We start from the raw sequence: 24,330 nt of genomic DNA, 5'->3' as shown, positions 1-24,330 counted from the left end.
ACAGTTTTGCAAGTATTGCTTTTGTAGTTGTTTGTCTTTTTTTACCCTGTGTCTCTCAAATTTGGTATTCCCTTTCAATTTCCTACTTCCAATACCAGTATACACGGTTTCCAATATACTCAGATAAAATTACAGAAATAGTGTAGGTACAACCACCGGAAGGTGATACAAGAACATCATCAATAATAGAAGCTACAGATACACATGGGACGTTGAAAGTAGTTACAACTGTGATATAACAATTGTTTCCATAACATGGAGTTCATTTCACTTAGCATCATCTTATGTGTTCATAAGGGTATAGCTATTGGGCCTTGTGATGCTCTGCTATGACTTGCCTACACCTGCACTAATTATTCCCAATAAGGGAGACCATAGAGTCCATGTTTCTTTGGGTCTGGCTCACTTCACTTAGTATAATTTTTTCCAAGTCCTTCCATTTCCTTACAAATGGGACAATGTCATTCTTTCTGATAGAGGCATAAAATTCCATTGTGTATATGTACCACATTTTCCTGATCCATTCGTCTACTGAGGGGCATCTGGGTTCAAACCCCATTCTTTCTTAAGATTAAGTGAAATCTATTGGTTCTTACAACACCCACTCAGTACTAGTATGATGAGTTTTGTTGTTGTTTTGTGTGTGTTGCTTTACAGTGCTAGGGAATCAAACCCAGAGCCTTACATTTGTGGCTGGTACTCTATAACTGACCCATATAGCAGGCAAACTCAGTAATCTCTGTATGACCCTCCTGGCAGTATCTTTCTTTGTAAAATAGGGAAAATAATTCCACCTACAACATTGGGATTTGGTAAAGTATTCAAAACATACACAGGGCATACAGGGAACACCCAGCTCTTGTTCATGCTAGCTCTCAGATTCATTTTGCAGCCTTAATGTTTCATTCTACCTTTGCTAAACTGTTTCAACCACTAACCACCAATGAACTTGTGTGTAAATACATAGCCAGCTGGGCATTGGGATTCATTTCAGCACAGTTCATGCCTTTTCTTCCTGTGATCTCTAAAGTATTCCAGAAACAAAGAATAAGAGACATTGAAACTGCTGCGCCCAAAACAGGCACGAAAAAAAAGGCAAAACATATGGACATATGTGACAAATATGGATAAATATACATACATCGCTGAGTTGTTGTTTGATTTTGTTTTTAAACAGACTTCTTTTTTTTTTTTTTTTTTTTCATTTAAGCCCAGACTTGATTTCCAAAGGCAGGCCTCTCTGACTTTGATTGGCATGGGAGTCGTGAAACCTGCTCCTAAAACACCCCAATCTAAGGCACTACACCCTACCCCCAGGGAATTCCGGGGCTTTTGCTTCAGCCCCCACCTGTAGCCAGGTCATTGTGACGCCAATGTCGTGGACACGTGGGACATCTGTGGGTGAGCAGGGGCGGGGCCATCCTGGGCGTCAGGGCCGGGCCGGGGATACCCCCAGGAGATGGGGGTCAAGGAAAGACCCCAGGGAGTTGAGCGAGCGAGACCTACACCCCCCATCCCTGATCCGCCCCCAAACAAGGTGAGAGCGTGGCCCTCTTCTTGCCCTCTGTCCTGGGGTCCTGCTGGGAGGGGTCACCCAACCGCAGTCCCTAGAAGAGGAGGCGTGGGGGAGGCCAGGTGGCGGCGTCTCCCGGGCCGCGGGCACAGGCGGAGAAGCGAAGGTGCCCGCTCCCCCCGGCCGCTGCGCTGCGCTGCGGCGCGCACGGGCTCTGCGGGCTGCGATTCCGGCTGGCAGCGGCCGCTGCAGGAAGGGCCTATGCCTGCGCTCCCCACGCCCCTTCCCTCGCCTTCTGCTGACGCTGACGTCGGGCCAGGGACCTGAAGGAACGCTCCGACCGCGGCCGGGAGGCTCCTGGGGAGCCGGGGCTCCGAGGTACCTGCCCTCCGGGGCCGGGGTGAGGGCGCGCCGGGCGGGCTGCATGCTGCACAGCGGGACACATCTGGCAACCGGGCCATCAGGGGCGAGAGAGGGCGCCAAGTCTTCTTCCCTTGCCCTGGGCAGGCGGCCGCGACGGGAGGGCCGCCTCCCGGGCACCTGCTCTCGGTGGGGGAACCGCATCAGCCCCTTCACCTCCCCCCCTCCCCGGCCCCCGCCTCCTGCCTCAGGCCTGGGAAGGTCTGGAGGATGCGCGCGCCATAAGAGCGTGCGTCAGCCCAGTGAGAGCGGAGGGACCGTGCGGCTGCATTTGGGGCTGGGCGCGCGCGCTGCGAGCAGCTGCATCCACACCCACCCCACCTTCCCAGATGCTGCGATCAGGGACCCCGAAGTCCATTCTGGGATCACTTGTCGGCAAGTTCACCTGCCGTGGCACCTGATGTTTGCCTTTTCTCTTAATCCCATTGGTAGGATTTGGGCAGGGTCGACTGCGAGCAGATGGATACTTTTTAATTTTTTAAATTAATAATCACTGGCACCTGGAGACCTGAACGTGGTACCCTGCGGGCTAGAAGCTCCCGGAGTCTCTGGCCAGACGGGCAAGAGTCCCTGAACAGGCCAGGTTCCTGAAAAACGGCTCGCGCGCGCGCGGTTGTTTCCTTTGGGTGCTTGCTGCTGACTCCGCCTTTCCTGCCCCGCGGCTGTTGCAGCTCCTGTTTCCTCTAGACATGAGGAGTACATCCTGTTATTATGCCAACCTTTCCCGCAAGCGACTCTCCGCTAACCTTTCCCACTATCTTTTTATTTAAAGTACCTCAAAACCTCTCAACTGCTCTTCAGGGTCTTCTAAAGTACTGCACCCATACATTGGTATATGGAACTGACTGCTTGGTTGGGGAGAATTATGGTTTAGAAAACAACATCTTCACTGCTTTTCTGTACCATTAAAAAATATATCGGCACAAGAAAAGTGTTTTTTCCATAAACCTAAGTGGTGGCCTTAGTCACCAAAATCTGGCAATTATAGAAATCCACAGGGCCAGGGAAATGCATCACCAGATTGTTCGAAAATGATACTCAGTGGAGGAAGAAAGACGTGTAAACCGTTAAGGTCCTGTAGGTTATGACTCATTAAAGATTGGATTGTGTCCTCATATTTCAGTAAAGTCTCTCCAGAAAAAAATCTCAAATTGGTTTCACTGGCTTGCTGGATGAGATCTGAGATGGGAATTGTTGGGGATTGAAGCAGCAAATGTTTGTTTTCAAATCTTTGTTCCAAACTCAGGTTCTGTTCAATTCTCTCTCTTTTTCTCTGTCTCTGTCTGTTTCTCTCTCTCTCTGTCTCTCTCTCTCAAATTACTTTGTAGTGAGTGTTCAAACCAAAAATTTTCTTTTTAGATTTCACTCTTTACTTTTGAAACATTCTTTGTAGAGAATATTATTAAGGAACAAAACCAGTCTGGAATCTTTAACAGCACAAATATCACTGTTTGGACACATTTTTAATTGCAAGAGATGTTACTTGCTAATTTGATCTTTTCTGTTACCTAGGTAAATACTTGTACTGTTATTAAAGGTGAATATTTAGAACCAGGTACATCATGGTGCTGGCATCATGCATGCCTGTAATCCCAGCTGCTTGAGAGGCTGAGGGAGGAGGATCTGGAGTTCCAGGACAGGTATGAGAAAGAAAGGGCTGGGGGCATGGCTCAAGTGGTAGTGTGCTTGTCAAGATAGGAAACACAGAAGCTACACTACATATGGCTGCTAATGACAGTGGAGAAATCTGAGGTTAGCAAAACTGACCTTTGGCGCTCCATTCAAGGATCATGGAATGCCAAAGACACTGGCTGATAAACTGCCTGGTGGTTTATTTTGTATAGCTCTTCCCTTGTTCCATTTGGTATACTTAAATAGAAATCTCCTGTGTGCTTTCCCTGAGTATCATTATTGTTGTGCATATCTCTCCACAGGAAACTTAGGCCAATTTTATTACTCAGACTAGAAAACTTCAACATTGCTGCGCTTTCAAAGTATTTGACTAAACCACATTGCTCCCTCCCCAAGGTCTAAGCAATTTTATCACAAGGAGATAGGGCATAGTAACTGTGACAGGACGTACTAGGGTAAGCCTGGGTTTACTTGGGGGGGGGGGCGAAGTTTATAGGCAACTAGGGTCTGGAAGGATATTTTCTCCTTACTGGTTGAACTTGACACCTAGAAACCTAAGAGTTGACAGCATTGTGGTCAGTCCACTGGTCACTGAGTGTCTTTTCAATTCCAGCTGCATTATTAGATTTGGGGAATCTCTGGTCAAGATGCAGTCTGCATGTGTTAATAAAGTAGATTACCAATTAAGGAGTCTTACTTCCACCTCCTCCACACCTACCCAGAATCTGCTGCAGTAAAGCCTAGTAACAACAGACATTTTCTTATCTCACATTCTTCTTGCCTCCCAGGCAGTTATGTTTCATATTGCAATCATACCTAGCACTTTTGGAAGGATACCAAGAACACACAGGTTTGGGATTCTAACTGGAGCAAGATTAGAACCTGTTGTTTACATATTAAGTGTCTTCTGAAAGGTTCATGTGTTAGTAGCTTGATCTCCAATGCAATATCTAGTAGAAGATGGAGTCTTGGGTAAATGATTGATTTTTAATTTGTTGACATTACTGGGAGGTAGTGGAAATTAGGATGTGGGACCAGAATGGAAGAAGGAGGTCACTGGAGGGTACAATTTGAAAGGTATATCTTGTGCCTGTCCTTTTTCTCCTTGTATTTCTGCTTCCTGACTGCCATAAGGTAAGTAGCTGTGCTCTGCCATGCTTTTGTGTTCTCATGTTCTGCCTCATGACAGGCCCCAAAGTGATGGGCCTATCCATCTATCTATAGGATTAAACCTGTGAAACCATGAGCCATATGCATGCTTCCAGTTTTATTAGTCACAGTGATGAAAAAAATGGCAAACACAGAACCCCAGCTACAAGGAGTAGCAGCTAGCCATGTGACCTTTAGCAGGTAACCTAAGCTCTCTAAGTTACTATTTACTGATTTTTAGAATTGGAGTATACAACCTATGGGGTTAGTATAGGGATGAGAAATCACATATATACATCTAAATGTTATTTTTCACAGTGAATAGGACTCAAGAATTAGCAATGCATTATTCTTGCACACGTGAATCATATGTGTTCTCTGTGCCTGAAAACGCTGCTACTGCTTTGTTATTGGGAATATCCTCAATGGTTTTGAATTAGAGGTGGGTTTGCATTAGAACTAACAGCTTGTACTTTGGGGATAAAATATGCTCTCAATTTATAAATGTAGACAGTCTATGTTACAGGAACAAAGCTAAGTTTCTTTGTTCCTGTAAGGGTTGATCTTCCAAGATCTTGAGAGTGATCTGTAAATCAGCAACAAACTTCTGTGAACTTGTTAGAAATCCAGAATCAGGGTTGGAGGCATGGCTCAGTAGGTAAAATGCTAACCAATGAGCAAAAGTGTCAGATACCTAGCTCAGTGCTAGATTCAGACCTAGAGCTTATCACCTCCTGTCCAGACTCGAGGAATTCAATCTCAAAACTTATTCATTCAAAGAATCATTTGGGAGCCTAATAAATGTGATTTTATATGGCTTCCCCTATCTCTTGTTAACTGCTCAGAGTTCTCTGCTGTTGGAGAATACTGAACCAAACTACCTAGCATGGCACTCCAAAATAGGCACTAGTCCTCTTCCTTAACAAACATGATCTTATTTGGTATTCAACCTCCTTGAGGTCATCTCCAATCTATCTGATAAGAAGATTAAGACCATAGGTATGATGTGCCTTGAATATTGCTCGTGATGGAACTGCTTTAGAACCTCTATATATCCTGCTTGGCTCTACTTTCACTACTCCAGAATCCAGATTTAATATGAGTTAGTGTTTTTGTTTGTCTAGTTTTCATTTACAAGGTGATTTTCACAAATACTAATGAATCTCCCCATGGCAAAGATGACTATATGCGACAAAGAACTTTATGCCTTTTTTCGCCTGGGTAACTGGCATGCCAATTATGTATGGTAACTGATTTTGAGCTTCATCATAAAGTGCAGATGATGTCAACTTGGCAGTGTTGAGAAGATCAGCAGTTCTGTGGGAGAATGATACATGTTAGTGTCTGAGGAGTGGTAACTCCTTGTCTGGAGGTAAGCCTAGAGTAAAGGAATGAGTTCATATAAGCTGGAGAAATAATGCCCTGTATCATTTACTCATGAGGACAGTTGTCATGTTCTCCTAACTCAAATGTCATCTTTCATTAAGCTTTTGATCAAATTAGAGAGATGAGTCTCTTACTCAGTAGTCAACATATATTTGTTGCATCTATGTGCCATGCACTGGGCTAAATGATAGAGATTTCAAATCAAGACCTAGATACTATCATGTTCTAGAAGGGCCTTCAGACTGCTAAAGAAAAATGAGATAGCTTACAGTTACTTTTCCACAAATGCAGGAAGGGATAGAGAGAAGCACAGTGCAGAGATGAAGCCCAGGGCAAAGGCACCGTACCCTGGCAGAAAAGAGGGCTGAGAAAACCCAAGAATGTTCTTAAAGGAAGTAGTGCATGAGTAGAACTTTGACTCACCAGTGCGAATTCAGCAGGTGAACAAGGATTGGGAGTAGGGAGAGGATCAGGAGAGTTTTTACATGAACAGGAGTCTTCAATGAATGAGAATGCTGGTAGACAGTCTTATCAAGCCTTATGAAAGAATGTTCTTCATCAGCTGAGAACTTGTGGACAGGTGTGATCATCTGTGAGCTGGGAAGATTGATACACTGAGCAGTGCAAACACTGATCTCAGTTATGTGCTGAATAGTGGTGGAATTGAAGAAGGTGATAGTAGAAAACAGAAAACAAAGGACTGGTTTTACTGTCAGTGTCAATATGTTAGTAGAAAAACACATGAAATTAAAAGGCCAAAAAAGGTGAAATGTGGCAATGTATTGTGAAATGGGAAACACTAAAGAGTGTTCCATGAAGGACCACAGGAAACAGAGATAATAGTTATTATTAATCCTGACTGACAGTCTAGATTTAAAAGTAGAAAGAACCACTAGCTCCAGGTTGTTAAGAAAAATCATATGAGGAATAACTAAAGTACCCTGACTCCTTTCCAAGAACACATACTTTAAAATCCACCCCACCACTTACCATCACCACTATCACTCCGTCCCGCTCCTCTGTTCCCAGAATAGGGCAGAGACACTGATGTCTGAAATCTAATTGTATTTACAGGAAATTCATCCTCTTGTGTGATATTTGCTGGGTAGGGCATCCTTCAACAGATAGCAAGAGCTAACTGATTTGACAAATGGCATCCCCTCTCCTTATTGGTTGGAACTCTGACAATGAGTTCATCAATAATTGTGTAGAGCAGCACCATAGTGACAGAGGGCTTGGAACAAACTGCACTTGAGCCTAGATTGGGTGAGACTTTTAATAAAAACAGCCCATTATCCAACCTCCTTTCATCCAAGAGTCATGTGGAGTGGTTAAAAAACACCCAAAAGTTGGCTTGAATTCACTAGGTACTTACTCTCCACTTATTTACTCACTTTCAAGATGGGGTGATTGGACCCTTGATAGTGTTGAGAAGTGAAATCATGCTATCAAGTGTTTCTTGCATGTGACATGCTCAATGAGTGGCAGGCCACAGTGGCAGCCCTTTAACTAGCAACATGCTCTATGTATACTGTATTTCATATGCTGTGTTTCTCACCAAGCAGGAAAACATGACCTTTAGGGTGCTTTCCCAAAGGGGACCAACACCTGGATGCAGGAAATGGAGATATAATTAGGTCATTGCAGGCCAGCAATGGAAGTGCTAGACATCATGGGCTAGTTTCTTCTTCAGTAGGCAGGAGAGGAATGAAGATCTCTGGTGGAGATAGCAGAGCTTTGGGTTGGGAAGGTGTCACTGAGGAGGTGACATTCGAGTAGAGCCAGAAATAAGTTGTAAGTTGACCCTCTGAACAGAGGACGGGATGATCATCCCAAATATGAGAACTATCTCCAAGCTATGAAGTGATAGAGAACTCTTAGAGAAGCTCTGTCCATCTGAAATGACCAGAAATTTCTTTTATGTGAAGAATAGTAATGTTAGGGAAGAAAGGAACCCAGAGTATGGGGAATGGGAGAAAGCCTGGTTTATTTTACTTAGAAGTGCAGGATTTTTCAGTGACAAGGAAAACAACCTAATTAGATTTTCATTTGACAGTCATCATGCAGGCCAGTGTTAAGAGTGTAGTGGGAGGGCTGGGGATATAGCCTAGTGGCAAGAGTGCCTGCCTCGGTATACCCGAGGCCCTAGGTTCGATTCCCCAGCACCACATATACAGAAAACGGCCAGAAGCGGCGCTGTGGCTCAAGTGGCAGAGTGCTAGCCTTGAGCGGGAAGAAGCCAGGGATAGTGCTTAGGCCCTGAGTCCAAGGCCCAGGACTGGCCAAAAAAAAAAAAAAAAAAGAGTGTAGTGGGAAGATAGATGCAGGGGTGATTTTGCCTCTGAAGGTCTCTACATTATGCTCTACCTGTAAAGACAGAAAGGCACATTTCAGGAGGAAGAATGGAGAGAACTTAGAGACATGGCTTCAAGAGATTGGAAGGAAATTAAATTCTCTACTTAGGCCACTCCATGGACTGGTGATTTACATAGGAACTGCAGAGAGAATGACTAAATTGCAGATGTGTTTAACTGTGGAACACTGATAGAAACATTATAGTATCAAGGTGAAAATCCAGTTGAATCTGGTGTCTGATGAAATGCTTAATGTTGGAAGCCATTGCCATAGAGCTGGCGCTTGCAGCATGGGAATGTATGAAATTGCCTAGAAAGAAGCAGTGTCATAAAAGATAACCAAGGCTGAACCTGATATATATGTATATATACATACATATATGTGTGTATTACATATATGGATAGTTGTGGAATTTGAGAAGGTAACTAGTAGAAAATAGAAAACAGAGGACTGCTTTTACTGTCAGTGTCAATAGGTTAGTATAAAACGAGAGAGAGAGAGTATGTGAGAGAGAGAGAGAGAGTGAGAGAGAGAGAGAGAGTGTGTGTGTGTGTGTGTGTGTGTGTCCTGGGGCTTGAACTTAGAGCCTGAGCGCTATTCCTGAGTTTCTTTTGCCCCAGACTAACACATGAGCCACAGCTCTACTTCTGAGTTTTATTTTCATTTTATTGATATAAGAGTCTCACAGACTTTACTGACGGGCCTGACTTGAAAGCACAGTCCTGAGAGCTAAGCGATGAGCGAGGATTATAGGCATGAGCCACTGGTGCCTCATGGAACCCAATAATATATGGACAGAGAGGAAGAAAAGGTAACAAAGGAAGCCGGTATGGATTGAGTATTTCCTGAGGAATCAAGGAAAGGGAGACTTCAAGAAGGAAAAGAGCATTGTCCAAAGTACAGTGAGATGAAAACTGCAGTTGGGCCCATATAGTGAAGACTCTCTAGTGTAGTGAAGAAAGGAGTCAGAATGAATAAGTTCTGAACTCTGAAGAGAAGGAAGAGAATGATAACTTGAGGGCCAAAGAAGATTGTGAGCCTTGGACAGAAAGCATAATAGATGGTGTAAAGTAGGAAGAAGGAAAGGTGGGATCCATCCCTCCTAGAGAGACAGAGGAGAGTAGGTGACTGGTTATGGCCACTGTATGGCTTGGTTTCAAAGAAGTGAGCACTGTTACATGGAGGAGGGGAGGAGTATGGAAGCTATGAAAGAAAGTGCCCAGTGCAACACCAAGGCCATGATTCTCAGCTGCAGGAGTAAGAAGCTGGCCCCTCATTACCTTGGGAAGTTTCTCCCACCTGCCACTTCCTGAGGCCAGGAAGTTGAGTTGCCCCAAACAGAGGAGGCAGGGATGTAAAGCATGTAAACATTGTGTTGGTGCCAGCTTCCTGCTTCTCTCTGACTCTATGTCTTCATGCCATTTCCTGGTTAGTCTACCTGAGCCTGTCCTACCAGGTGTACACCTAATGACCTTACCTCTCCTGATCCCTATGTAAACAACCAGGCTGTGCCTCATGAACTGTGGTGCTTTCTGCTATTTAATTCCTTAAACTTATTTCCTGAGAAAGGAGAGAGAACTTGGAAAATGAATCTTTCATTAGTTCTCAAATAACACTACCTAGGTGGCCCACTGGTGGCAAGGCAGTTCTGGTGTTGGGGTATGTGAAAATGTAGTTTTCTTTATCTGCTTACCTTTGCTGCTGAATGGAAAGTTTCTGCCCCTTGCTTGGGCTAACTTCATTCCTTACTCGTAAATCCAGCTCAAACCCAAACAAGATTTGGTGACCACAACTTAATCAAGGAAAGTCCTGCAACACAAGCCATTTCCAGGGAAGAAGCTGTGCTGGTATGTTTACAAGAGTTGTGCATACCATAGACGTTTTATAAACCATGGACTGGTGTCTGTTTATTTCAGCAATTTAAGTCTAATGAAAAGGGGCTTACTCTGTGCCTTTGCAAATTTCCTTCTCTCAGTCTCCAGTCAAGTTCCTTTATATGTGAAAAGACGAGGTTGGGCTAAATGGTCTGTAAAATATTTTTTTTGCTGTAAGCTAGGACATCCTATTGATTTGTAAGAAATAGCTTGGTCATCTCTTTAAGTGGCTTTAAATTATGAATTTAACCTTAAAGAACGTGTATCCCAGACAGGCACTGGTAGCTCATGCCTGTAACCCTAGCTGTTCAAAAGGCTGAGACCTGAGGATCGTGGTTCAAAGCCAGCCTGGGCAGGAAAGTCTGTGAGACTCTTATCTCCAATTAACTACCAGGAAACTGGAAGGGTAGCTATGGCTTAAAGTGGTAGAATACTAGTCTTGAGCAAAAGAGCTCAGGGACAGTGCCCAGGCCCTGACTTCAAGCCCTTTGACAGATATAAAAAGAAGTAAGTGTATCCATAATTGCTATTATTATATGTAGGTGCTGTTTTCTGATCCCTATGTTCACATTTTTTGTTCTCTCACTATTATTAACTTATATTCATATATGAAGTACAAACACTTCATAAAAATATATATGTATATATAGGCAAATATACATATGCCTATATATACACATTTTCCTTATCTTTTTACTTCTGAATGTCATAGTATCTGTTTACTTCAAGTTATTATTCACATGATTCTGATTTAAAAGAAGTGTTTTATTTTGTTCATGGCTTACATATTTTTAAAACAATTTATGAAAAATGTCATTAAAATATGCATATATGATTTGTGTTTTACAAATTATATATTTGAGAGAATAGTTGTCAGATATTTTAGGCAGAAAACAGACTAAAGATTTGTAATGAAGAATTAGTGACCTAATAGACAATTTGTAGCTCTCTGCTGAAGACTATTCAAGAAAAATGTAATGGCAACCATAAACATTATATACATTGCTATATATGTAAACATTATATACATATTGAAATATAGACATTATATATGTTTATATTAATGTATACATAATATGTACATTGTATTACAACATATATACATACATACATACACTACAGTGTTCTAGTTTCAGTAAATATTTTTAGTCTTAATCACTGAAAAGAAACGGGAAATTAACTTGGAATATATTTTATTTAATCCAATATATCCAAAATATTGTTTCAACATAAAATACAAACAAATAACAAAATGTTGAATATAAAACCATATGTCTGGGCTGGGAATATGGCCTAGTGGCAAGAGTTCTTGCCTCGTATACATGAAGCCCTAAGTTCGATTCCTCAGCACCACATACATAGAAAAGGCCAGAAGTGGCGCTGTGGCTCAAGTTGGCAGAGTTCTACTAGCCTTGAACAAAAACTAAGCCAGGGACAGTGCTCAGGCCCTGAGTTCAAGCCCCAGTACTAGCCAAAAAAAAAAAAAAACCAAAAACCATATGTCTAATGAATTTTTATGTATTATACTAATATATAATTTTATATTTAATATAACATTAGCTATTATTATATTATAGATAATATAGTGTATAAGAGATAAACATAGTTACGTACATTTTAAATATATATGAATATATCAATATGAGATACAAATGAAGTGTATCAATATAAATTATAGCTTTATTCAGGATATATTTTATTTCAGGGGGTTACTAAGCCTGTGAAATTAGCTGTCGGTTTTACAAATAGAACACATCTGAATTCAGGAAGCCTTATGTCACATGCTCAAAGACCACATGTGGCTGGTGACTGCTACATTGGACAGCATTGGACAGCATTGGACTTAGAGGATAAAGTTAAATTATCTCAGATAATTGTTCTGTCCATAACAGATTTTTTTTAAAACTTGGAATCACTTTTTACAGTAGCATTTGTAAGAGTCTTCCAAATTCTGTAGTTATGTCTCAAATGAAGTGTAATTTAAGAATCACACTTAGGCTAAAGCTAGTGGTTCATGCCTATAATCCTAGCTGCGCAGGCAGCTGAGATCTGAGATCACTGTTTGAAGCCAGACTGGTTAGGAAAGTTCATGAGACTCTTATCTCCAGTTATCTACCGAAAAACCAGCAGTGACTCAATTGGTAAATCACTAGCCTTGTACAAAATAGCTCAGGGATAGGATTCAGGACCTGTGTTCAAGCCCTAGGATTGTCCCACCCCCACAAAATAACACTTAATTCTATCATTTAACAAAGATCTCTTGCAAGAGGTGGAAGGATAGTATTTTGTTAGAGAAGTGGTTTAAGATCTTTGTCTGACTAAAATGTTCCTTCATTCTTTTCTTTTAAAATTAAATTTATAGAGAAAAAAACTACCATGAATACATATTAAAATCTTAATGCTAAATTTGAATTGGCATTTGAAAGTTATAAAAAAATCTAAATATTATCAAAAGTAAATATATCTATACAGCAATTTTCGTTTCTAAGCAATTTTTTTCTTAGCAAATGGAAACTATTGGCTCCCCCCCCCCCCCTTTTTTTTTTTTTTTTTTTTACTGTTTTTGGTCTGAAAATCCATTTTATGCGACTAGTTCTTGCAGATTTCTTTCAGATTTGTTGCTTACAAATGCCAGCATCTTAGTTATTGATGCTCTGATTTTTGTTGTAAGAGAAATTTCATAGGAATTACCTTTCTAAAGTAGGACTTTAAGCGGAAAAAAAAAAAGAGAGAAAGAGAGAGAACTCCAGACCACACCTCTTGTGAGGACTTTTGAGTTTTGTCATTTACTTTGGTGTTTATCTTGTTTTTAATTTGTTTCATGAGGATATAATGTTGTTAGATAATGTGAAGGCTGAAGATGATAACAATAAAGAATAGTTTGACTAATTTTTCTTTGTTCCTGTCATATCTGAATTTTTCCTTTGAAAACGTCTTTTGGAATAGAAGAAAAGGTTGAGATGAGCATCACATAGACAGAGTAATGAATGTTTCATTCCCAGCATTTCTCTTGGTGAACCTGACTTTGAAGCTGACCTTAAACAAGACATCTCCATTTTTAGTATCTCAATTTCCTCATCTTTAAAAAGATAAAGTAACCCAGTGTGGTGGGCTTTAATCCCCAGCACTTGGGAAATAGAAGCAAGAATCAGTTTAAGGCTAAGTTACATAGGTATGTGGGGAAAACCAATAGGAAAATGTTATGTTCTTATTTCTAGGCTTTCTCCAAGATATGTCTCTGAAAATAATTGAAGCCAGGTGTGTAGATTTTGTGTCTAAGGGCATCTTAGATGCCTGTTATTCGGTCTACTGTTCTACAGATGAGCAAAGTCAAGGAAGGTAGGTGAAAAGACTTTGAGGAGTCTGAAACATGTGTCATGTTCATGGCAGTACAAACTGTTATTTATGTTGGGGAATATATTGGGAGGTGTTCAAATATTTACAGTAGACGTATGATTTCAGTAGTTTTAGGGAGTCAGTAAGCTTAATAGTTGTCCATATTTTAACATCTGAGTTGTTTGGAAATACAAATTAAATGATCCTACGTGGGTACAGGTGGCTCCTGTGTGGAATCCTAGCTACTCAGAAGGCTGAGGTTTAAGGATCACAGTCAAAGCCAGCCTGGACAGAAGAATTTTTAAGATTCTTATTTTCAATTAACTGTCAAAAAGCTAGAAGCAGAGCTGTGGCTCAAGTGATAGAGCACCAGCCTCAAGTGAAAAAGTTAAGGGACAGCACCGAGGCCATGAGTTCAAGCCCCAATATTAGTGCGTGTGTGCGCGCACGCGTGCACACACACACACACACACATCCTAAGACCACCCCAAGTTATTAACATAAAATATAAATGTTACTAGTAACTTGCATCTATAGAGTTTAAATAAAAACACATCCATCTTTTAGCTGCCTGGAATAGGGTCAGAATTCTGTTTTTCTCTTGTAAGGCTTGCTGACTCATAAAACTAAGGCGTGATCCAGCTTCACATGTACTTGCGAGTTTATGAAATGTCAAGAATTGTTTGTGGGAGGCACAAAACTAGAAAGAGAATCCACTTCAATGCTCAAAGTAATCATGACCTTAAGAAAATCTGAAGGAAAAGCCATGTCATGACTAAGAGGTAGGAAAAAAAATCCACAAAACCTACTCCAAATTATCTTAATGGTGAGCTGTTGGCAAAGGCTAATTCAGCTTCCTACTATACACCTGAATCTCCCTTTCCCAACAAAGTGAAGACATTATCCAATAAACTAGGATTTTAAAACAAGCATGAATGCAGTAAGGTATGCCTAGAAAAACTGTTCTAGGTTTTTTTTAATTTCTAAAAAAGCGACTTTATACTTCATATCCCAAACACACTTCTCATAAGAAATTATAAAAAAAATCATAATCGTCCTAAAAGTATGATGAGATCAACATCTAAGGGGAAAAAAGATGAAAATATACCCTACCAAACTAAATGTAGACCTATTCCTTTATTTAAAAAAATTAGCAATAGTAACTCAAGGGTTTTCACTTATTTAACATGTGCTTTACTGTTTAATGCCGTGCCTCCAATCCTTTTTTCTCTGGCTTCTTTTGAGATAGATCTTGCTTGACCATCTTCCTCCTGTTTAGGCTTCCCATCCTAGGTGGAATGCAGACATGCTGTATCATATCCAGCTCATTCTATTATTTTTCACCTAGCTATCTAGAACTTCCATAAAATTGTATTTCTTCTCTTCATAAGGCAAATGGAGAAGCCTGCATGGAGGCCCTTGCTCCCATGCTCACTGGCTTTGTGCTCCCAGGCTGGAATGTCTCTGAGTCTTAAAGTTCCCCCTTCAAAAGGGAAATGATTTCGTTCCATTGTTTCTTCTCTCTGTTTCTACTCTCCTGGATGACTTACATTCATTCTGAAGTTACACAGCAGAGAGAGAAATCCAGACTGTGTTCTTTCAGGTGACTTGAATAGAAGTAGCAGATAGAGTAAACTGATAGAAGCATTTCTGCTTCTCTGAAGACAGGTTAAGTACACTTGTGTAGGATTCACTGTATGAACGAATGTAATAGTGAAAAGTGATCATTTTTTCAGATGAGATTATTTTCTGAATAGGAAAATGGAAGAAAGAGGAGAGGATATAAATTAGTCTAATCTGATTGGAAGGAAAAGCCAAGAGATATTGCTACAAGCTTCCAGTGTTTGTGATGGGTGCCTTTAGTGACTGGCTCCTATCTTCCCTGACACACCTTGGTCTGTAAGTTAAAACAATGCACAGTTGAATTAGAAAAGAACCATGCCATTCTATTGCTGAATAATTTTATTTCCCCCACCATCTCTTTTTTCACATAACTCCCCAGTCCACACCCTCCCCCATACCTTGCCTGATCAGAAACTGCTAGTTCTCAAAGATATAGCCCAGATGCTATGTAGGAATCCAGTTCTGTTCCCTCTACTCAGTAACAAAGGGACATTTTCCCTTATGGTGTCCTTGTTCCACCACAGGTAGCACTGGGCCTTCTCTCACTGCAGATCTCTTTCAGATATACACAAATAACACCAAAGTCTGTGGAATATAGTGATAGGAGATTTTAACAATTTCATTATAAAGATTTATTCCGCTTATCATCAAAGAAATCATTGCTTGTGAGGTCTTATCATTTTAAATTCCATGAAGAAAAAAGTGTCTGCCAAATAGTTGATGAGGTTGTGATTTTAACACAAATCCATTTTCAGGAATGTCGAAATGTCAACAGACTTCCTCAGATTCTATGCCATGTGGTGCTATGAAGCTAGTGTTTGAGTGACTTCTCTATGGGATGGTTCTAAGGGACCACTTTGTATCAACATGGCTGCAAGGCAGTCTGCTTTCTTGAAAAGTATGGAAAAAAAAATAACACAAAAGCCAGTCCATTTCCTCAACGAAAGTCAAATGCTGTTTTCCACAACATAACTGAGAAGCTCAAACATAGTGTCAGTTTTTAATCTCCAAAATAGAAATTTTCAGTAAATTAGGAAAAAAATGACAAAATTTTCATTGGCTCATAGCTGCAACTCAAGAATTTCTACCATATGCCACATACTACAGACACAAGGAAGGAGGATTGTGGGTTCTGTTCATACTTGAAATGGCAGGAAAAAACTCACCAAACAGGAGAGAAAAAATCTATCACTTTAGTTGGCACAGTAATTAACTTTAGATGTGAAATTTTTGTGGGTCGAAGAGTACCAATATGATAAAATGATGATTGATCTTACCTTTTCCTGTGAATAAGTGCTGGCTCAAGAATGGTTAGGCTCTTTGCCTAAATTAAATCTAGTCAGAGATATCGACCACTCACTGCTGAATTGAAGGGCTCAGAGGAAGGGGTTCTAGGCCAGAACAAGTCTTCATTGCAGCTGAAGCCAGCCCATATGGAATGAGGATGTTCTCTCCTGTTTCCAAGGAGAGGAATCCAGTATGACGGCTCGAGGCAGTCAAACATAGACTGACTCCTTTACAGTGAGTCAAAGTCCATGTTTGCATAAGCATCTGTGAGCCTTAACGTACTGGGGAAAAAACTTGCTAAGCTCAAGCTGTTCAATTAGTTAAAAATGATCTTGAAGTACCTTAAAGTTATCATGACAAAGGGAGAAGTTATTTCCTTTTGCCAGTTCACCTGGGTGATTAAAAATAAGGGCAACGCACAACAAGTATATATAAAGAGGAGAAGTGGAGGCTAGGCATGGGGATGTACATCTGTAATCCCAGCTATTCCAGAGGCAGAGATAGGGAGACTCGAAATTCAAGATCAACCCAGATAAAAAGTTAGTGAGACTTAAATCTCAACCAATTAACCAGGCATGCTGGCTCACATGTATAATCCCAGCTATTTAGGAAGCTTAAAGTTGGAGAATTTTAGTTCAAGGCTATTCTTGGGGAAAATTGTGAGACCCTATCCAGAAAAATAATCCAATAAATCAAATATATAGGAAGGCTGGGTACATGACTCAATCTGAACACAGGATCTTTCATCCTTGTTCTCTCAGTCCAGAGAGTATGGCTGAGGGCAGCTATGATTTTCGTGCCTGTACTGAGACCATGAGGCAGACATATTGCAACTGCATCAAAGAGCAGCCTGGCAAGTCTAAGGGGGGTAGATTGGTCACCACTGGTCAGATGCCAATCTCCTGAGCAGAAAGCATCTTTCTCCTTTCCTTCTGTTCTATCACACCTCAGAACTCATTTCCATTTTCCCAGGCTGGTATAGCCATAATAACTTGCTTTTCATATCTGCTGACTTCTGTGTTTTTCTTCTATGCACAACTGCTATGCCTTCCTGAAGGAGAGTTTCACTGTGAAAGACAGACGTTTATGTGGAAGAGGAATGTGCACAGGGACAAAACTTGCTCTCCTTGGCATATCTCCCAAGGGAAGATGGCCACAGTGGAACTTTTCTGTGCCATTAGAAAGCTCCACATACAATGCCATCCATTTCGGGACTGTTTTGTGAGTGCCTTGTGACAGAAGGGAAGAGATAGTTTCCTTTGAGAATTCTGCATTCAAGTATTGACCAATCATGGGCTTTCAGCCATTTTATAATGATATTTTTATCACTGAATTTGCAATTTTGGAGAGTTGTGTTTTTTTTATATGTCCCTTGTCAATGTCAAGGGTCTCCAACTCTGGAAAGTATGCATATATGTCTATCTTTACTGCTAATACAGTACCCAGTAAGTTCATGAGACTATTGAGTACTTAATGTCTGATTTGAGATTTACTGTAAGTATAAAATGCATATTGTGTTTCAGATATAGTATAAAATGAGAAATTTTAAAATATGTCACTGGTAATTTTTATATTGGTTATATATTGAAATAATATTTGATACATGCTAGGTTAAATAAAATATAATTATTTTCACTATTTCTTTTTCAGCACAGCTATTAGATGGTACTGGGGTCTTAGGGCGGGGGGAGTACTTTGGGTCTTGTTCTTATTAGGTTGGCCTTCTGAAACCACTTGAGACATACTTCTAGCCCTGTTTTTTACTGGTTATTTTGGAGATGGAGTGTAGTGAATTTTTCTGCCTGGGCTATTGTTTGAAGCCCAGTCCTCCAGATATCAGCCTCCTGAGTGCTAATTACAAACATGAACACCTAGCCTATTAGATCATTTAAATTTCTATGTTTAACTCATAGTATTTTTCTGATCTAGAAAGGTCTGATCTAGACTGTAAGGATCTTTAGGCTGTGGGTAGTACCTGGTACATATGAATTATATGCTCAATGTATATAATTGATAAATAAAATGCATATAATTTGATAAACTAGGCTATTAAACTTAAATAAAGGGGATAGGGACTATAGTGAGTTTAAAAAAAATGATGATTTTGGGGCTGGGAATATGGCCTAGTAGTAGAGAGCTTGCCTCGTATACATGAAGCCCTGGGTTCAATCCTCAGTACCACATATATAGAAAAAGTCAGAAATGGCACTGTGGTTCAAGTGGTAAAGTGCTAGGCCCTGAGTTCAAGCCCCAGGCCTGGCCAAAAAAAAAAAAAAGTGATGATTTTAATGCTGGGTTTGGAAAGTGACAAAGCAAGATGGAATGGATTATGCTAGGAAGTCTTAAGATGTTTGTTTCTGGTGTGAGTGAGAACACATAAAAAGACATGGTAGGAGAGGATCACAGTGGCTCAGTAGCATATCACCATACAAAATGATGCTTATTAAAATGAACGCCAAGAAACGAAAACAAGAGGATTTTTTTTATTGTACTGTTTGTAGTTACTTGTTTTTTCTCCTTTGGTTTATTCCCTGTTGTCACTGTTTTGATTCTGTACCCTTTGTCTTGTGTATAAGTTTATCTGATTTGGGGAAGGGAAGAGGAGTCACAAAAATAGTGGGACAAAAGGTGAACCAATTCAGCAGTGATACACACTAGACCTTATATAGGAAATAACTTTACAACTTGGGGGAGGGGAGCCAGACTGGGAAATGGGAGCAAATGAGGGAGGGGGGCAACACTGTTCAAAAAGAAACATACTCATTACCTTACTTGTGTAACTATAGCCAAATTCTTGGATCACAATAGAATAATAGCTACTAGGGGCTGAAGTGGGGGAGAGAGGAAATTGTTCTTTATTAGGTTCTTTATAAGGCTTCAGTCAATGCAAAATGAAAACATCCTAGAGATTTGCTGTTCACCAGTGTGCATATAGTTAATACCACTGCCCTGTGCACTTCAAGAAAGGCTAAAGGTGTAACTCAGAGGTGGACTATAAAGCCAGGTCAGCTGGTTCAGTCTCCAGCAGCACAAGAAAACTATCCCAACAGCTTCTAATCAAATCTAATTCAAGCAAAAACATGTATTTGTTTTTACAAGAGATTGTGTTAGAAATTCTGAATTAAAATAATAGTGTAATTGCAGAGAAGTAGCATGGGTATAAGAAAACTGAGCCTGTGGGCCTCCTGAGTGAGCTGAGGGGAGGAGGGCACTGTATATTCATCCTGAGTGTTGTTCCCAGAGCAACTCCTCTAGACACTGGCTGTCATCCACAAGGAAGAGGGATGTTGCCTGTGGGGTGCTGTCATTCAGAGGCATCAGAATACTTTGAATTGTCCTTTCTTTCCTTCTCTTATCCCCATACCTAAAGCCCAGAATTGTATCACCTTAATTTATTTCCCTTAAAATGTATTTTAATTATATTATCAAACTTTTTAGGGGGGTGCATTTTGCACACGCTAGGCAAATGCTTTAATGCCATACTACCACCCCCTGACTTTAAAGCATTTTTTATAAGCTTGGGAAAACCCTAGTCACTTTAGGGTTATCTCAGATGCAGGGAGAATGATATGATTTTATAGAGCATTCCATAGTGTTCATATGCTTAGCACTGACATGGCAACAGCAAGAAATTCCTTGTCTGGTCAGCGGCCTTGTCTCTGTGCAGTAAGCTCTCTATTCTTTCCAGTAACGATTAAAAATTAATGGAGGCCTGGCTAGTTTGTATAAGGGAAGCAAACAAAGTGATGGCAAAAATATGAAGTGACAGATTTACTTGAAATAAAATGACAATGCTAGGCTGATAAATACGGCTTTCTCCCTTATATCTCTCCCGGTATACAATTCTAGCCTATCAAAGTCTTTAAAAAAAACAAACAAACATGAGTTTTTAGGTATTTATGCCATATACTAGTTCATTTCTTTAAGATATTTAATATGAAATATTTCAAATCTAATAAAGAGGTATACAGATATCAGATAATCTTTACCTAGCTAACAAAAAGAATGCTACAGATAACAGTTAAAACCTTTGTATACCTTCTGTATATCACCACTGCTATCTTCCCCATACTTCCATCTCTGCTGCCTGGAACTTGGTGTACATTATTTCTAAAATACTGCATATCAAAACAATATATATTGTGCCATTAGTGTATCCAATATTTATGGGGTTGTTGGGGGTGAGGTACCTACCAATACTGGGACTTCAACTCAGGGCCTTGAGCTTTCACTTAGCTTTTTCACTCAAGGCTGGTGCTCTACCACTTTAATCACACCTCTACTTCTTGATTTTTGATGGTTAATTGACAATAGAGTCTCTTAGATTTATCTGCCAAGGCTGGCTTTAAACTGCCATATTCAGATTCCAGCCTCCCGAGTAGCTAGGTTTACAGGCTTGAGTCACCAACACCCAGCTCAATATTAATGTTCTATGTATCATTTACAAATAAATTTAATTTTTATAATGGAATGAAACTATGGTGGTTTTAGTATTTTACAAAACTAGTCTCAGAACAATTTAATTCATATTTTTTCTTTTGTTCTTTATTCAAATAGATATTTCATAAAAATATGATCATTATAGACATTGAATCAATATTTAAAAGGTAGATCTTCATTATTATATAATTGTATATACAACTAATTCTTAGTATTTTACATATTGTAAGCTTCATATAAGTGATAATATATTTGATGTTGCTTTCTGAAACTCATTATTATTGTTGTTGTTAGCATTATCTTTTCAAAGATTTATTTGTGATATTTATTCCAGTGTTACTTAGCTATAGCACTAATGTGTTGTATTATGCTAAAATGTTTGGCCCCTGTAATACAACTAGAAATTGCTTGGATTGAAATTTTTATATAATGCAGTGTGTAACTGTTAAATATATTTGTTTTCTTTCAGGTTTAATATAACATATCCTATCATGTGTTTTCCCTGCCCCTTCTCCCCAAATCATCAACAGTAGAAAAAAAAGAAGAAAACATGTCAGGACACAAATGGTAAGTAATTTGCTTTCTTTCCTACCTTGAGCTATGCTAACAAAATGGATTTTACATCATTATGCTTGGTAAGTGTTGACTAATTGGAAAAATTAAGAGAACATCAGTAGTAAATAACCTAATGTCTCCTCCCCAATGTGAACAAACACAATATCCTTGCTAAATAAGGAGTGAAAATTAAGTAACAAACATATTCTAAATTCATATCTAACGTGTTTTCTAGGAAATGTACTCATGTTTACATTTTCTCTTGGGAATCTAATATTGTTTATAGCTTAATAACTTAATTCATTTTGTCACTATCTTATTTATAGTTGTCATCATTAGGTGTATAAAGGAATTTATGTAATGTATCTATAAAATTAAAAAAATGATTCTACAATCCCAGAGTAAGTGCTCAGATTAATTTGAATCATAACTTCCCTTCGTGAACTAAGGCAGTAATGGTTGGAAGTATAAGATGCTGAGTAAAATAGATGTGGAATCATAAATGTTAGTTAGCTTTCTCATTCATGTATCAATAACATATTTGAGTAGCATATTACACTTCTTAAAAGCTCCAGAGTAACTTGGGTAGTGTTTCTGAATCTTTTAAAGCTTTGGTCCACCAAGCCAATACATCTTTGTCAAGTTTTATTTTCTGTCATTTGTATAATGAAAAAAATGCAGTAAATAATTTCACTTTTCAGATGTACAGTTAATCCTTCCCCCCTTCATTTCAGAAGCACTAACATTTGACAAACTTCATTACTTATCTTCACATGCAATGAATTTTAGAAAGTAATAAGTAAACAGCTAAGGGATTTAATTTCCCCAAGTCTTCCCACTTGATGACCACCTAAGCGAATTATTTCTGTGATTTTTTTCATCTTTCTTCTTCATGACCATGAGCTGACTTATGGTCCTTGAAGTGACTGCCTTATCCTGCCAAGAGGCTCAGACAAATGGTTGTCTCAGTGAGACTGTAAAACCCTAAGAAGTGGGTCCTTTCCCAGACTCTTTCTTCCACCTAGTCCATTTCATAGCTGCTGAGTACATTGTGATCCCAGTGACTGTGAGTGAGATTTGTAAGCCTTTGAAGCCTTAGGTTCCTTATTTATTAAACGACAGGTACTGGGTAAGGGTGGTAATTCACTAGACTTTTAAAGTCCCTTTTCCTTTCAAAATAGATTCTATTTTTCAGTTAATCAATAACCAACAACAACAGAAAAGATGCAAAGAAGTCCATCTGTGTTCTACTCATTTTTATCAGCATATATTAATAGTACAAAGGGGATTCATTGTGGTATTTCTATGGATTCATGCATATAATTTGACTCCTGAGAATCCTATTTTTGTGAAATTACCATACACTATGGGGCAGAGTGTTTTAATGTGCATGTTATATGCAATATTCTGTCTTCTCTGCTATGAGGTTATAATAAAATTTTTAACTAGTATAGAAAGATAATGAGTGGATTTTGGAGGTCTCATAATCTTTCGTCGCATACAACTGCTGTTAAGAGTTACTTGAAGGGCTGGGGATATAGCCTAGTGGCAAGAGTGCCTGCCTCGGATACACGAGGCCCTAGGTTCGATTCCCCAGCACCACATATACAGAAAACGGCCAGAAGCGGCGCTGTGGCTCAAGTGGCAGAGTGCTAGCCTTGAGCAGGAAGAAGCCAGGGACAGTGCTCAGGCCCTGAGTCCAAGGCCCAGGACTGGCCAAAAAAAAAAAAAAAAAAGAGTTACTTGAAGTGCTTTGACTTTTTAAGAATGAATGTATGAATTGAACATTATAAATTTGAGGAGCATGTTCCAGGGATAAGAGAATGACCATGTAAGGCCTGAAAAATCATTTTGTACATGTTAGACAGACATATATGTTTCTTGAGGGCTGCCTGAGGCTCATCTACCTAGTTGATAATTTTGCATGGCCCATAATGATGCTATAAGTATCTAAATGGTCCTTAACACAAAAACATTGCCTGTCCCTGAATGAAGAAGTACATCAGATTTCAAGACACTGGCGTTTTGATGTAATAGTATGAAGAAGCTCATGCTCTGGGACCAAATCTAGTACATCTAGTGCAGTGATGGGCCAGGGGGGAAGAAGGCACATACCTGCCGAGTGGAGTGATCAGGGGCACTGTGAGGTGAGGGCCTTGGTAGCTGTAACTCTGGACCGAGAAAGATGTAGGTAGAGGGAGGTGGGAAGGATAGAGAACCAGTTGCAAACTGTCCATCAGCATTTGGGATAACCTGCCCCTCCAAAAAAGAATTTTTATGAAATTACATTTTTACCCTCAGTTATTTCTGATTTCTTCTTTACATATGTTTTAGATTACTCTTCACTATGATCTTCCTGAAGGATGTCTTCCTGTCTGTATTTTGAGCATTTAGGTAGCAGAATTTAAAGTGATTTACTATAATATCTTAATCCTTAAAAAAGTCATCAAGAACAGAACTCTTTAAATGTTTTAGTGATTATTCCTAGGACACACAGGATTGGTATATATATTCAAGACAAGTCATTTATCAATCAGATGTGACTGAAATATTTGGAAACAAAGCAGGCCTTTACTAAAGCCACAGGAAGGAAGGAATTTTAGTTTTTTATTTTAGTGTGGTAAGAATAATTAGCATGAAATCTACCTCCCCAGTAAATTTTAATATAAGCAACACAGTATTGCTCACTATACACTGTTGGATAGCAGCTCTCTGGAAGTTTCTCATCTTGTATACTGCGAAACTTTGTCTGCTCCTTCT

At 39.7% G+C, this 24,330-nt stretch overlaps 1 protein-coding gene across 4 annotated transcripts in view; it reads left to right on the top strand.

The window, feature by feature from the left end:
- Positions 1–1,421: 1,421 nt before the first annotated feature.
- The window catches only part of Ica1 (islet cell autoantigen 1), a 137,953-nt gene continuing 115,044 nt past the window's right edge, over positions 1,422–24,330 (top strand). For 2 of the 4 annotated variants that reach the window (XM_048340082.1, XM_048340077.1), the window contains exons 1-3: positions 1,860–1,891; positions 3,446–3,573; positions 21,485–21,582. In XM_048340082.1, the coding sequence (XP_048196039.1) occupies positions 21,566–21,582 (17 nt within the window). In that variant the 5' untranslated portion in view covers positions 1,860–1,891; positions 3,446–3,573; positions 21,485–21,565. Of the gene's footprint in view, positions 1,538–1,798; positions 1,892–3,445; positions 3,574–21,484; positions 21,583–24,330 lie in introns of those variants that run through there. The other 2 variants (XM_048340079.1, XM_048340078.1) reach the window with 2 other exon arrangements.

This window comes from Perognathus longimembris, chromosome 2 (assembly GCF_023159225.1).
Source record: "Perognathus longimembris pacificus isolate PPM17 chromosome 2, ASM2315922v1, whole genome shotgun sequence".
Classification (NCBI taxonomy): domain Eukaryota; kingdom Metazoa; phylum Chordata; class Mammalia; order Rodentia; family Heteromyidae; genus Perognathus; species Perognathus longimembris.
This window is presented reverse-complemented; position numbering and strand designations above follow the sequence as displayed.